The following is a 16,336-nucleotide window of genomic DNA, read 5'->3' as shown; positions in this document are numbered from 1 at the left end:
ATAAAGAAATTAATATGTAACCTCTGGGGTTTTTCCCCTTAGAAATGTATGTATGTGTACGAGCAGTGAATGCAGATATTAGTTATTATACTGATAATAAAAACAAAAGGAAATATCTTTATGACAGTATTATAGAAATTTGTACCATAACCCTAGACCTTGACAAGTTTTGTCATTTTTAAGGTTTACATTGCCTGGAAATTAGACTTATGACATACTTTACTTTTGTGTTTATTCATAGTGGAAGGATTCAATTAATTATTTTTTTTTTTCTTTTTATTGTGAAACCAGGCCTGTTGCTTGGTGGGTTTTCCATGTTTTATGTAACCAAGCTGTGAGAAAACTGTCATGTGGTTTTAGGAAAGTATCTGTCAAGGAAAATTCAATCCCTTTTAAAAAAAAAAACAAAAAAACAAAACAAAAAACAAACAAACAAACAAACAAAAAAAAAAACACAAAAAAAAACCAGCCAAAACAACCTCACAGGATGAGAGTTGGAACAGTTTCCCTATCTAAATCAGCAGAGGATTAGAAACTCTGCAGTGAAAAAGAACAATAAATGAAGTCTCTAATCCTGGAACATTGGGTGCAATCTCCCAGGTCAGGCTTCACGCAAGCAAGAGACTAAATTAATTTGTTATTTTTTTAGTGCAAATGTATATTTAGTATGTGTTTATGCAGGACTTGGGCTTGTTATTTGAAGAGGAGATGGCTAGAGTACCGATTTCCAGTTCTGTTTCATTCCCGAGGTTCGAAGGGCACCTTTGAAAACCATTTCTTTCTCAGCAGTCATGTATTGCATACTATATTTAAGCTGACTAGTAGAGGTTAGCTGAAAAACTTGAAATTTGAAAAGATTATGAAATGAACAGAAAATATTAAGTAATACTTTTGATCCTTGAAATATTAATTTTATATGTGAAATAGTAGTCACTTTGTTTATTTGAGACCTAGGAAAGTACATTAAACAGTAGAAAGGTGAAAATGAAGTGTGATTCATTTGCCCCTAGGAAATGGCTCAGCAAGCTTTTGCTGTGTAGTTTGGGGAAATACGATGAATGAATAAAACTTGTACTGTAAAGTATTTAAGAAATGGCATGTAGTTGCAATTACTAGTTCATCTACAAGTAAGCATATATGGAAGTCTTTGCTGTATTTCTGTCTTTTGGACATGTTTGCTCTCTTCCAACATTCTGTGGAACGTTTGGTGCTGCACAGTTCAGGTGCTTTGCCAAAGGGTTTAAGTTTGATTTAGCTGTGACCTTGATCATAGTATATGTAGAAAAGGAGACGAGAAAAATTGGAAGAAAGGAATGTTTTAGGGATATATGCAGCAGCAGATATCTGAATTGTAGTATTTCCTAATTCTTGAAGGCCGTAGAAATCAGCTTTTCTTTTTCCACATTTTCTGCTCTTTTTTAAAAAAAAAATTGTATAACCATGTTCACAATTGTAATCCTTTGTGAATTGAAAAACCATAATAAGACTGCAATTGCCTCTTTATATTTCATAAGACTAATAGAAAACATATTCTAAATGGAAATACATTACTTTGTCCATCTCTTCTTCCTTTCCCTTTTTTCCTGTCCTAACTCCCAAAAATAGACCATTGCCTATAGCACTTCTGGCTTCAAAGCTTATGAAATCTTTGCTGTGTGAGCATTTATGAGCTCACTGAAGTGGGGGGAAAGAGTAAACTGGGAAAAAGAGGGCAAGCTGATTTCAGTTTTTGAAGATGTAAGCAGTACGTGCATGAGTCACTGTTAACCCTTGACGTGACTCTGAGTAGGGCATTCAGGACTGGTATTACACTGAAGCCATTCACTCTGCATTGGGAAAAATTAAAACTGTAAGTCTGTCTCCAGTCTGTATAGGTTAAGACGTGCTGATGCAGCTTCTGTGCTACTGGTGAAAGTGTGGTGTAGCGGTCTGGTTGTTAGAAGAGAGAATCATGGGAGACCAGCAGAAGGGGAAGCTTTTGGAGTATAGCTCATTTGGATCATTAGTCTCAGCTTGTGCTCACTGACAGCTGTGCTCCCGGGCTTTTGCAAATGCAGCGTAAGGAGGATATGAGACCTATCTTTAAAGATAAATGTGAGGTTATAACAGCACAATCCTCAGTGAAGCATTATCGCAAGTTCTGCTGTAGTGCAGGGTCTCAGTGCATGCACGTGTGTCTGTGACTACTGTAGTTTTCTCCTGTTTCTCTCTTCCATTTGTCCCTCTCCCTCCCCTCAATAATTAAGCAAATCCAAAGCCAACAACAACATGCTGATGGTATTGCTAGTCCTTAAGGATTGTATTGCTCACCTTGTTCCTCTTTGAAAGGTTGGTCTTCTAAGCAGATTGGACAGGAAAAAAGCTATCATGCGAATTCACTGAGTTGGGGTTTGCCTGTATTTCTCTGTGAACAGTACTGAACCGCCTTTCAACATTCAATAATTCCATAGACAATCAAGTGTAAGGCAAAACTGCATTTCAGAAGAGTGTAGATCCTTATTTTTAGTGTCTGCTTGAGGAGAAAAAAAGTCTGCCCTGGAATATAAGGTAACTGTAATAGAAAGACCAAATGTGCTTCCTTCTAAAATAGGCAACCTCTCCCATCAAAAGTGACTTATAGTCCAGGTCATGACGGACAAGGTGGTTCAGATTATCAGTACTGGTGGCCAAGGTCTCTAGCAGTTGCTGCCATATGGAAGGAGGCGCAATACATACATGCAGACAACTCTCCAGGCCAAGGGAGAATCTGTGGCTGTGTCAGGCCAGTACTGAGTGGCATTATTCTATTAAATTATTATACGCATTTTATACAATATATATTATAGTTAATATTTTACAGTGTTTCATTCTTATATGAAATAATGTTTGTAGAATGACTTTTGGTGAGGTAGGCCTCCTTTCTCCCTCCACCTTGCATTTGAGTAAATATAGTTGCAGTAAATCTAAAGTTGAAAATGATCATTCGAGAATACAATTACCTGCGTTTTTCAAAAAGAAAGAGAGTATGAATGAAAACCATACTGGGACTTGTGAATTTTAATTCTGTGATGAATAGCTTACATGTTCTACAATTGTTGCCAGAGGTGGTTTTGATGAACAATGTTACCCAAGTCTTGGTCACAGTGATAGGGTGAAGACCTATAATGTCATACAGGAGATTGTAAGATCATAGTGCTTCATCTTAATGAGAATGGGAGAAAGCAGCAGATAACATGGAGGTAGAGAACATGGAATTTGGACGCTGAGCCAGAAGACCAAGGCTGAGCGATGGCAGCAAAAGTATCGCAAAATATGCATAGAAGGCCAGAATACATGATACTTCCAAACTTAATTTTATGTTCCCATTCTTTTAGTTAATTAATTGTGTAATGCTTTGTAAGAAAAGAAAAAAAGAAGTCTTTTTATCCCTTACTGGGATTTAATAAGTCATTCTAAGCTCCTAAAAAATAACTTATTAGTTTATAGTCATCTCATTTGCTGGAGGGTTTTGGCAAGATCCTCAGAATACTGATTTGATCTAAGGCTGAAACTTAACTGCAGTTCTTCTCTAGTTCAAAACTTGATACACCTCCCATCCCCCACCAAACTAAAACTTAGAGGAAAGGCAAGAATAGGGTCCAGGAACTTCATGACCTGGGATTTCTGGGAAGAAAAGTTGTTTAAAATATTAAAAAAGGGAACATTTTTAAACTTTTAGGGAAAAAAAAAAAAAAGAACTGAGAGATCTTTGTTCTTTACTATTTTCATGGCATGTAAAGGCAACCAAGAAAAAATGCTTTACCATTGCATTTAAATCCCTGTAACAGAAATCATCTGATCATATAATAATTATGAAATCATTAATCATTTAATTATTCCAGGTCACTTGCAACCATCTTCACCTATTGGGAACATATTCAGGTATTACCTCATGTAAGCTATGAATATGAGGTGATTAATGATTTCATTCATTGCTGCATTTTATTTATAAACCAAAGATGAAAACTTGTAGCTCAAAATCTTGCAGTTGAAGTTGACTGGAATTTGGCCTATGCATTAAATATGGCTGTGACTTTGATTTTGCTGTTTAAGGAATAGATTCAGGGATTAATATTGTACAGTCAATTTCACGCATAGACACAAAGTTATTTTAATTGGAATTAATTCCAAGCATGTGTAATGCAGATAGATGGGGTGCTGGCAAACCATTTCTGATTCCAAACAAAAGTAGTTAAAAGCCTGTGGAGTCCAGTGTTAAAGAGGTATTTTGCTATACCTAAACAAAAATATAACCTTCTTCTTGCCCTGAATCAAAATCAGAAATGTGATTCCTGATGAGAGGAACGAAATCTCTTGCTTTGATATCAGTGCAGGTGCAGGTAGGGTCAGAGGGCTGCGAGGCAGGGGCAGATTTGACACCAGCCTCCCCGAGCCGCAGAGGGCTTTGGAGCTGGATTGCTTCTGCTGTAGTTAGAACTGGGTTTTACCTGAAAGTGGGTGAAAGAGAAATATCAGATAACTTTAACAAAGGAGGAACTACTTCTTAGTAAGCGGTGGCTTTCAAATGTTCTCCCATGTAAAATAGCCTTAGCCCTGTCTGGAACTACAGTGCCACAGCGGCTCCATCGGTGGGCAGTGCAGCGTGGCGTGGTGTTGCCTCGAGGAAATGAGTGACATTCTCAAGTATTGACACCCTTTCTTTTGGTAGGGTTTACTTCCTCACTTCCTTTTAAGGAAAATATGTATTGTCCTTTTTATAACTTTAGTTGGTTTTTATGTTTGATGAGGAGTGAGTAGTTCTGACACTTGTAACAACTGTTCAATTTGATGATAAGCCCTAGCTGGTTAGGTACAAAACTTCAGTGGCTTAAGTCTGTTCTAAATATATTGCCCAGTAAGTGCTTTAAACATATAACCCATTTATTGTTGATACAGAGATTTTTTTCACAGCTGTTCACAGTGAAGCTATTTCTGTATGCATTGAAAGTTGAACTTCTTTCAGCTTGCATTTGGTAAAATGTGTTAACTGAACTAAAATGTATTTCTGCAATTCAAATTTCTGTGTCTGTCCTCAGGTCTCCATAGCAATTGTAAGGAACACACAAGCTGTGTTAGAGCACAGCTTTATCTGAACATTATTGCCTTTGTATTGAGAACCTTTATTTTTTTGACCCAACTTATGTTTGATGCAAAGGACAGCTTAATTGTACTGAAGTTACCTTGAGTTAAATGATTGATTCTTTTAGGTTAAAAAGTACTAGCTAATATCATTAAGTAATTTTTACTACCATATTTATTCCAAGACTGATAATACACTGGAGAGAACAGTTCAGGCTCAGATGGACAAAATGACATAAGAAATGCAGAGTACAGTAAGAGAAATTAAGTTCACTAATGACTTGTTTACAGATTACTTGTTTACTTATTGTGTATTGTCTGAATGCTGAAGTGTGTTTAGACAGTAATTGATAATCACTGAGCAACAATAGTTAATAACCACTATATAAATTAAACTGCACCTGAATGGCAACTAAGATTCTGAACAAAGTATTTGCTCTTGAGCAAGACTGTTAAGAAGTGCTACAAAAATTAGCAAACGAATAGGTAGATTAAGGAAAAAAAGGCCTCACTTACTGTTCTGTCCTTTACGGGTATTATTCCTGTTAATGGTTAAAGCAAAAGGCAAGGGGGAGGCACGGGGCTATTCTGCTTCTGGATGTCCAGGAGAAGACTCCCTAAACATGATAAGATTATTTACAAGTTGAAACATCCAGAGGAGAAAAAAAAAAAAAAGATATATCAAGCCTGACATTCAAAAGTCATGGGTAACATTTGAATATTTAATATAGCATGAAGAAATGTGTAGTTTTCTTGCATAGTCCTAATTGTGTGTGTGTGCGCACAGAGTGCTCTTCCTCTGGTGTATTTTCTTGTTGTTATTTTTTCTTCTGTGCATTTTAGATAAATGTAAAGTATTTAATTCCCCATTCAGACTCATTGCTTGCAGTCAATCATTTCACTAGACAACTTTCCATGTTGTTGAACTTTACTCAGTGATATAAGGTGATACTATGGTAATATGATGTGCTTTGCTCCAGAAATGCTAGCAGAAATGCTACCTATTGGTGCTCTGGTGTCAGTGTGATGCCAAGCTTGTACTCTTTTTTTTTTTTTTTTTTCTAAAACTTGCTTATATAGCTAAACCTCAGTATTTATAACTAGGAGAATCCATTTATTGCAGTAAGAGGGCAGTAGCTAGGAGGTTTTTTTAGTGGTCTTTTACAGCACTACTAAGCCTTGGCAACTACAACCCCAAAGAAAACTTAGTGAAACAAATCACAAAAAAGTCTGTTGGCAGATAGCTCCCTATTTGCGCTTCGTTTCCATGGTTTCATACTGTTGCCTTTCTTCATGTAGGGGATTGCTGCAACTGTGGGTAAATTGTTGTTAAAAAATTTCGGTCAATAAGAAAGCCCATCTTCAATTAATTAATGACTTTGAAGATTTAATAACAGAACTGTATCTTTAGATAAATAGAGGGATATGTTGAATAAGCAATTATGTTATCATCACCTTATAAGTGGTGAAAACAAGGAGAGAAGGCAAACTAATCAGCAAATGTAACAAAATTTGTGTATCTTACAAGTTTATCCCCTGGCTTACCCCCTTGAATGTACTGTATTGTATCTAATAAAAGGCTAGGAAACTTGGACTAATAATTCAGAATTATCAAATCTTTAGATGTGGAGAGGAAAATCTTAGAAATAACTTCTAACGTTTTAATGTATTGTTTATTTTAGCCTGTATTGCCATATGAAGTTAAAATAATGCAGAAACTTTGGGCCAAATGTCGCTTACAATATCCTTTTTAAATTGCCTCCAGATGTTTTAAAAAAAAAAAAAAAAAAAAAAACAACTTTTTGTTATATTCAAAAAGTCTGGGAAATTTTCCATTTTGAATAAAATCAACATTCACACAGAAATCTTGCATTTGTATGTAAAAAACAGTATTAGTAGTATTATTATTGTTATTATTACTACTTTAAGTGACACTAAAATGCTTTCTTAATGCAGTATTTTTTTTTTGGGAAAATACCTTTGGCTTCCAGTGAGTGAGTGGAAAAAACAGACTATAGAAACTGATTTAGGTACAAATTGTATTCACAGCTAATTCGTACTAAAACATGAAATTAACTTTATTACTCCATCTGCCTTTTCTCTTCCAGTAGATCTATTTCATATCTTTAGTTATATCCTGTAAATCTGAACTTTGGCATCTTTTGACATTTTAGAGCTTAATCAAGCAATTTAATATTCTTGCAATGTAGATTTTACTACAGCCTGCATATATAACTAATTTTTTTAGTCTCTTTCTGGCTAACTGCACAGAGTACAAAGGTCTTTCAAACTTCTAGCATTGTCTCCTGTAATATACTTTAACATATGCCCTCCTTTCATGCTCTGGTGAGATAACAAAGAAAACACTTTGATCGTTAAATCTGGCCCTGTAATAGGAATAAGTCTCTTTTCTCACTCTTCGAAAGTTTTACTTCTCTGAACTGCTGCTTGTGGCACTGCATTTGAATTTGGAGCACTCTACTGCTCTGGAGCTATATTAAATACAATTTTAAATAGTACAGTTATCAGGGTTTTTTTGTTGTTATTCTTTTATTGAGAGTTTCTCTAAAGAAATAGAGCACAATTTCTTAAAGACTGTGATCATTTTATGATTCAAAAAACAAAGGCTCATTCCAAGAGTTGGGAGACTTGATTCTATAATAACTGTGTGACACCCTTGGAAAAAGTTAGTTCATTTCTTGGTAATATCTTGATTTTCTCATCAGGACAATTGTATAATATAAATAAATAGGAAATTGATGCTACATCTCATGGCTTTTGTTCCTGTTCCACAGTGCAGCCAACACAATGTGTATTTTCTTGAATATCCTAATTAATCAGGCTACAGATCAGTTTAAATTATTATATAGCAATATTTTATATTAAAGACTTATTATCAAGTACTTTTCTGAAGAATTCTTCTTTTATTTCATATTTTTACTTCTAGTAGTTGATATTTTCAATACACGTTGTAATGCCTTAATCTTTGTGTCCCATAGATAGCTACAATTTCTTGTTAATCTGTGTCATCACCTTGGCAGGACGAACTCTGCTGGAAAAGCTCTTCAGCCAGCAGGAAAATGCACCACAAGAAGAAGCAGAAAAACTATGTTCTCGCATTATTGCAATGGGTCTTCTGCTTCCATTCACTGACTGCTTCAGAGAACCATGTAATCAGAGTGCCCAGCAAAGCACACCCACGTTTGATGTAAGTACTGAAAAAGTTATCTTTTGTCTGTTTGCCCAGTGGGACATGATTTATCAATGGCTCATCAGCCTTGAGAGAGTAAGTCCTTTTAATGAAAATTGCCCTTATGAGAGTGGCCAGCTATTTTTCTGAGCTCAGGTGTGTGCACTTTTGTATCCAGGTAAACGTTAAGTTTTAAAAGGTTCTCCCATAACTTGATTTCTTAACTTTTTAATTCATATCTTAGTGTGCTATACTGTTCTGTACCTGTTGTTTTCGTCACCTAACATACTTTTCCTTCCTCTTGGATAATGAATTCAACATTAGAATGTCTTTCTATTGTATGGTACTGTACAACCCATGAAGTTTTACAGTGAACTTACTTTTATGATCCTTGCCTTAAATTTTATCTTTGACACTGCTTTGTACTGGTTCATGTGACTGATGATTTTTCTCTTCACTAATTAACTTCAAAATAATGTACAAATATTAACTAATCTAAATACCTTACTGGTATAGTTAAGATCATCCCTATTCGACACATTAAGCTGAACTTGGTTAGAAATACTCAAAAAATGATTGGCGTAAGTATGAGAGAACATGGGTCTTTTGAACTCTTTAAATCTTTCTCATCTCTCCTGAAGAATAGTTTAACACAACTGGTGAAGAGGAAAATGGGTAGAATAAATTTGTCTGATGAATTCTTAAAAGAAACAAGCTTTCCTAGATAACCTAGCTTATCTACAAAATCATTCCATGGTCCCTCTAACAATATTAAACCTTGTGGTTTGGGTTTTTTTTTGTTTTGGTTTGGTTGGGTTTTTTTTGTTTGGTTTGGTTTGTTTTAACAATGTTTTAAACATTGTTCAAACTGTTTTTTGAAATTAATTGAAAAATGGAGTGTGACTGTAAAACTGAGGTTGTTCAGGCAACTTAAAATCATATACCATCTGAAAGTGTTTATGGTTAAATATACTCAATAAAGTTACTGGAAAATATATGTTTCTTATTTTTCAGGTTGTTTAAAACAGTCTAGCAATGTTTTCAGTTCTCCTGGTTTTACCATATGTTCAGCTAATCTCCTCTTCTTTAGAGTATTGAATACAATATTCTCTTTTTAAAAGTTTCTCCTCACTTATAAACAGATTTTGTTTGGAAAGAAGCAGAAGAGGCTCTTTTGTTAACTGGTATACCATGGTTTGTCTGAGGAAGAGAATTATTCTATTTATCTTTCATTGACTGTATCGAGCAGGACGGACTTTCTGAAAAGAAACAGTAGCCTAGCCTAGTGCCATGTGAACAGTGTGTCAAAGTCAGTGATTTAATATGTTGCTGGCTTAGCAGTGATCTTAATTTGAATTGGGCTATCAGTAAGCCACAAATGCTCTGTTGCTATTTTTGTGTATAAGTCCCCTAAATAGATCATGCTCCTGTAAAACAGTGTCAGAAGTGGTGTAAAGCGCTGTGTATGTGTATGCAACTAGCAGTGCATCCTACTTCAAAGGACCGTATGTCTGTCTTGAACACTAGGATCTCAACAACTGAATTTCACATGGCACAAAGGTGAGAGCTGCTGCTATTGAGTTTGGGAATATGTTTCTGCTTCAGCCTTGGTGACCACAGTACAGGAACACCTACCTGTTTATTCATTACCTGCCCTACAAGGGTGAAAATATTTAGAACTTGCAGTATAAACTCTAGTGGCTGAGAACTTCAGAACTGGGCTTCTTCTAGCTCATTTTGCTTCTCAGAGAGAGTAAATAAAATATCTTACAGAAAATAAATCCTGAGAGTTATGTGAGGAAATGAAACAATTAGCAGTTAGTGTGAAAAACTTACAGTGTTGCTGTGTATTACTTAGAAGGACATGTAAGATCTGTGACTCATGTCCCCTCTTGCATCTCTCTCCATTTCTGTACTTTGCTTTTTTCTTATTTAGTTTTTTTTTTTTTCTTTTTAATGCTGATCTAACCATTCATTTCAAAGACAGAAGAATTAGAGTAGCCTTAAGTAATACTTATATTTCACCCATCTAGAATTAGGAGATATTTGACCTTACTCCAAAATTGGGAGGACAGCCAGTCCCATATTCTTCCTTCATCTCTAAGTTCATCAGATGTCCCTCCAGTTCCATCTTGGACTGCCTCCAGTTTGGCTGGTGTCCTTTTCACTCAGCTGAAACTGTCATCAAAAAAGCTCCTGTCACCCTGTGCTGGTCCCAGACAGGTTCGTCCGCCACCTCGTCCTTCCTCCCTGCTACATCCAGCTCTGGTGATTGCTTGTTCCTCAATGTTACTCATTTGGCTGTTTTGATTTTTGTCTTAGTCTGGTTCTTATAAAGTCTCTTAGGTCACTCCTTTAGCTTGTTTTTTTTCAGAATTGCCAACCTTTTTTCCACTGAAATCCTTCCTTGAATCCCTCCTTTTCTCCTTTTGTGACTGATCCCATGTATTTCGGAGCTTTCACTTACTATTTTTTTATGTTGAATAAAATCCATGATTCCCCTTTTGCTTAAGCGTGGTCCCACAGACTTTGTTTTTTGAAGATGTTAGGTTACAGTTTATGAAAATAATTCGGTGAGTTTTGTTTACTCTGTGATCTATTGCTCGTGGCTTGAGATGAATATAAACAGATTATTTAAAAGTCCTATTCTCTCACTCTGATCTCCTTTTCTGGACGTCCTCCAGCGAATTTAATTTAACATGGCTAATGCTGAACTCTGTGCTGTCTTGAAATGTTTGCAATTGCGCACTCTGATTATATTCTCATCTTCTTTATACTCTTGCCCGGTGGTCACCTCTAGTTCTCCCTGTCTTACAACTGCGTATCCAAATCTTGTGTCTGTTTTCTCAGTAACACACATGAGATCTGCTTTTTTCTGTCTCCCAAGACATTCCAGGCTTCAGCGTGGGCCTCTGCCTCACCCCATTAAATAATTGTACACAACCTCTTTTACTTTTCTCATTGGATCCTATTTCTTTATCTTCCACGCTGTCTGACTGCAATTAGGCAATGCATTAAGAGTATAGACAACTTTTGCAGCTCTTAGTTTCTTGGACTAGTATTATAATGGCTCCTGGAAGCCAGTTTAAATCAAATTCTTAGCACTTGTGTTACTGGTGTAGGTTACGCTTTGCGGGCATGATGCTTACCCCTTTGTTAGTATATGACAAACATGAAGGACCAACAAATACCTAATGAAAGCATAAATCTTCAGAGAACTAGCGGCTGTCATCACATTTATGCTGAGGATGGTGCCCAGTTTTCAGAGGCTTATAACTTGGTCAGATTTTGGATAGATTTTAATGATGATTGGAAATGGCATGTTCTTGAAGTCTCTGACATTTTTGCCAAATTTTAAGTCATAGTCCAAAGGATAGAAACTTTAAAACTGTTTTAAGAACTTAAGAGAAAACTTTCATGTTCTATCTGGGCCCATTTTATCAATTATTTCTTTTGAAACAGATTTTGGCAGATGCCCAAAATAAAAGATTAGTCTGAAAAATAAAAGTTGAACAAAGCCTTAAAAGTTACAGAAGTAGACAGGGTTGAGATTTTTAAGATGTTTGCTGTTGAGAAGCAGTGGAAGCTTTCACTATAACTCTTCCTGCCTACTCTTCTTATAATGTAAAGAGTATCTTAGAGTAAGTAAATGTACAATGGCAGATTCGCTGTCTAGAAATATGATGCTCTTTTTGCTAGTTTCCTGTCTCCTGGAGAGGCTGCTAATTATTGCCTCATGGATGTTATGACTTCTTACTTGTCAGGCTATCTTTACAGTCTTTCATTCTTCTGCTAATATTTTATAAAAGAAAAAAAAGAGTTTATAAAAATAATTTTTTTAAAAAATAGCCAAGTAAGTAAATGCACAACTTGTAGAAAGATAGATTAGCAAAAGCCTATTCAAAGAATGTTAATGCTTTGTGAAAAACTCTAGTCAGTCCCAAATGACTGTGTCATGTTATTAAATAATCGTATTTCTGTAGTGCAAGTGTAGTCCTAAGCTTTTTAGCATGTTACCTCATTATATTATCCTATTAGAGTAAAATAAACACAAGACTGAGCTGGCTAAACAGTGCATCTTTGGCAAGAATGTAACCACAGGCAAGTTTTGGAGCCACCTGTTGGAGGATCACAATTTTCAACAAGTAGAGATCTCGTCTCCTGCTTAGCTCCTTTGTTAATGATGTATCACAGAAGCTAGAAGCTTGGAATTATCTTTGGAGAGATAGATATCTGTCTTTGGAGAGCCATGAGTAATGTGTATAAATTATAGACATTTGCATTAGAATTTAAACTGTTCATACACCAATAAAAAAAGCTGACACTGTCCTATTTCCAAGGCAACTTTATTTAGCTTCACTGTGCCATTAAAAAATATGACAAAACAAGTAGTTTTGTGTGTTGTTTCTGAACATTAGGTTTAAAACACTTAAATTCTCAGTGAAAACTTAAATGCTTTTGTGATAGAGGCTTTCTATTATCATTTTGTAAGTGCTTTCGAGAAGAAAACTGAGCATGCCTTTGTATCTATACTATACTCCTTGTTTGGGAACTTAATCTCTATTGCGCACTGAAGGATCCAACAACTACTTTTTTTCACGTGGCACTAATCCGCAATATCTTCTTCCATATGTGTCTGAAATGCACACTAAGCTCTTTCATCTTTCCTTAGTTCTGGTGACATTTTGATTGGACTAGCACTCCCTACATCTTTTTCAGTGCTTTTATTGAATTCTGTTACTGTGTTGAGTGCTGCTGTTAATGCCTCCTTGATTTATATATTATTTCAGCGTATTCTATAATGAAAGAGCTAAATGGACATCATCTGGATGGTGTCTGTCTTTACTATGTTATGATGTGACTTATACATAGGCATGTTTGACAGTTTGGGATAGGGACTGCGCCTTGCGCGATTCATAGTTATGATGCCTGAGTAGGTTGTCATCTGTTTCTGAAATAGCACTTCCACAAGGATGCAGAGTGCCAGACAATATAAATGGGAAATGCTATAAAAATGGCTGTTTTCCTATTATCTCCTGGCCACCTGTGGTGATGCAAATGCTTTTTCAGGAAATAAAGACACCGCTTCCATTTTTCTGAGTAGTAGCAGATGGTTGGACTTTGCAGGTTAGCTGGAAGAGGAGTTAGTGACATGAAGACTTTACTTAATTTTAACTTATTTGCACTGTTTAGGCCAGTCAGAAAATTAGTAGTTAAACAGATTGCAGGCAGACTCCTTTCTCAGAAGTCAGAGAGCCAAAATACCAGTGATCATTTTCCAAAGAGCAACTTCCCCAAGAACTGACTTCAGCTAGGAGAACTTCTCTTCCAAACTGCAGCACAAAGCTGGCAACAATGCAACATTTCTTCAAGCATACTTTCAATGCTTGGGAATAAAATGCGTAAAACTGAATGTAGTCCCATTTTATGAAATTTGTCACAGCAGTATATTGGGGGTCAGTAGCAAATAAGACTTTAAAAGTTAACGAGTGAAAATTGTGGAATAAAGCAGAGAAAACAGATTGTTAATCTGCTGTCTTAATCATTGTTTGTCATGTAGGTTACCATGGCAGTTGAGTTTGGCTAAATCAAAGCCCTCATGTCTCCTCTTCCTTTTCCATTGCCCAATCACACTTTGTGACACTTTGTCTTTTGTGGTGAGCAACTCTGAATATTCCTGAGAGTAGTAAAATGGAAACAGTTGGATGATCACTGGGCTGAAGTGTTCCTTTTATGCTGTTTCCCTGCTTCCTTTTTTTTTTTTTTTTTTTTCATTTTAATTGCATATTTATTTTATAATTGTTACATCTGGCCTTGCAGCCTTCTAGCCTTCTCTTTTTCTTTTTTCTTTTTCTTTCTCTTTCTTTTTCTTTTTCTTTCTCCTTTCCAGTTACTTGTGGTGATGCTACTGTATATACTTTCAACTGAGGTATTTTATATGTAGGATGTTGCTAGGTTTCCATGCTGCTTTTTGCAGAGAACATTGCTTACCTGCTTGTTATTCTGAAGAACAGTTTCAAGAGGCACATACTGGATGTTAAGTTTACACCACCTGTTTAATATTTTCAAAATCATTATGCATTGGGTGAAGGTGATGGTCACCCTGTCACCTCAAGAGATCTTTATATTTTATGACTTTCTGTATATTAGTTCACTGTTCACTAATACACTGATACATTAGTTCTGTATGTTAGTTCTAGCTTGGAATTGAGAATACAGTGAGAGTTGATTACTGTGTGTCTCTGCTTTCAAGAGGAAGTTTTTACAGTAGTAATTATCACCTTTTCAAATGGAATAGAGGTGAAAGGAATTTTCTAATGAAACAGATTTCTTTGGAAAATTCAAATTTGTCGGAATCCAAACTTATTGCAGAACTGTGTAGTGTAAGTGAAAACAACTCCTGATGGAGAGGCTTCTCGCCTCACCTTAGAATTTCAGGAGAGAGTAAATGAGAAAGACACACTGCCAGATGATCAAAGTAACAGGTCTTGGGATGTGGTCTTCCAAGCTGGAGTTTGTCAGATGTGTAAAGAGGCTAGATCTTGAGGTTCTTCTGTTTCATAGAAGGCTAGCCACTTCCCTCTTCTAAAGCAATTTTGTTGTAAGCTCACCAGTTCAGCCTATCCAGCTATATTAAATGTAGAAGTTATTGGGAAATAGGAAGACCAAGACAATAACTCTGGAACTGAATGAGAATAGATGTGGAAATCTGGAATTTAATTTCCTGATTTCCTTTCCCCATGAGCGCCCTAACTACAGGGCTATTGGCTCTGTTGGCATCTCATAGCCCCAGGATATGATGTTGAATCCGGAACAAAGTTTGATGGGATCAAGCAAGTTTGTTTTGTTTTGTTGAGGAGGTTGAAGTCATTTCATGGGAAAGAAATGTTTCATGGTTTTTTGACACTTGAAGTGTTTTTAAACAAATTAATGAGGCACATCAGTTTTCTGAAAAGAAAGAAATCACTCAAGTAAAATGCTCATGCATCAAATTTAGTTCATGAGGATAAAGTGCTACTTCAGCCATATGTTACAGTATTATGACTGACTTGCTGTTTTTCAGCCTTGGAAGGCAGCTATGCTTACTAGTACAGCCATGTTTAATCACTGCTCTCGTTCTGTCAGTGGTCAGACAGAGCTTTATTGCTGAACCTCTCCTCAAAAAGTAAACCACTTTCCCCATTCTTGATAGTATTGATTTCTTTGCTTTATTTTAAGCAGCTTTTAAAATAGTCTCCTGCTGATAAGAGCATTTTGAGGTAGTCTGTCTCTAATTTCTTGAACTAAAACCTTACTTGTCCAATTAACTATTTATATGCAGTGGGAATGTGCAATTGGCTTTCTTTCATTTTAGAGGTGTATACCTAGTACATTAGAAAGATTAAACTTAGTGAATGGAAAAAAAAAAATTCCTTCCATGCACTTGAAACAGTCTAAATGACAAAGCAGTTGTATACAAGTGTGGAACAAGCTCTTTGGAGCTCTTAGCCTGGAAAACACCTTCTGTGTAATGTAATTCCACTGAGTTTATCTAGTTTCATCTTAAATGCAGTTATACTTTTTCCTCTCCCCACTCTTCCAGCTCTTCCCACTGGAAGGCTGTCCACATCCAGACTGATGTCATGAGTTGGAATCTTCTTGTAACTACCGCTCTGTGTTTGCTCCTGGTCCATTTATACCTGTCTGCGGACATGCCAACCCTTCTGTCCTCCCCTCTTCAGGATAACTTTGAATGTTTGGGGTTCTAGTGAAAAATTGTTCAAGTTTAGCATTTGAAAACAAATGCCCTGCAAGATAGGGCATGATTCCATCATGGCTTAACACAGGAACCATCAGGGAAGTTAGTAGCAATTCACTGTAGTCTAAGAAAGTTTAGAAGTACTGCTAATGCGTTTCCCCCATCTACTGCTGTGCTGAGCTGAAGAGCAGAGGCTACTCCTGACAGCAGTGTGCCTCTGTACTGCTCCACCTTTCCCATCTCACTGCTCATGATCTGACTGCGCTTTTTTTTTTTTCTTTGTCCTTGAGAATTGTCAAAATACTTCTGGT

The 16,336-nt window shown here is 36.2% G+C and overlaps 1 protein-coding gene across 1 annotated transcript in view; it reads left to right on the top strand.

The window, feature by feature from the left end:
- The window catches only part of FMN2 (formin 2), a gene marked incomplete at both ends in the record, with an annotated part of 159,210 nt that overhangs the window by 11,763 nt on the left and 131,111 nt on the right, over positions 1–16,336 (top strand). The window contains one exon of the mRNA XM_082306194.1: positions 8,139–8,305. Within this exon, the coding sequence (XP_082162320.1) occupies positions 8,139–8,305 (167 nt within the window). The remainder of the gene's footprint in view (positions 1–8,138; positions 8,306–16,336) is intronic.

Source organism: Platalea leucorodia (genome assembly GCF_965183815.1).
Source record: "Platalea leucorodia genome assembly, chromosome: 3".
Lineage (NCBI taxonomy): Eukaryota > Metazoa > Chordata > Aves > Pelecaniformes > Threskiornithidae > Platalea > Platalea leucorodia.
This window is presented reverse-complemented; position numbering and strand designations above follow the sequence as displayed.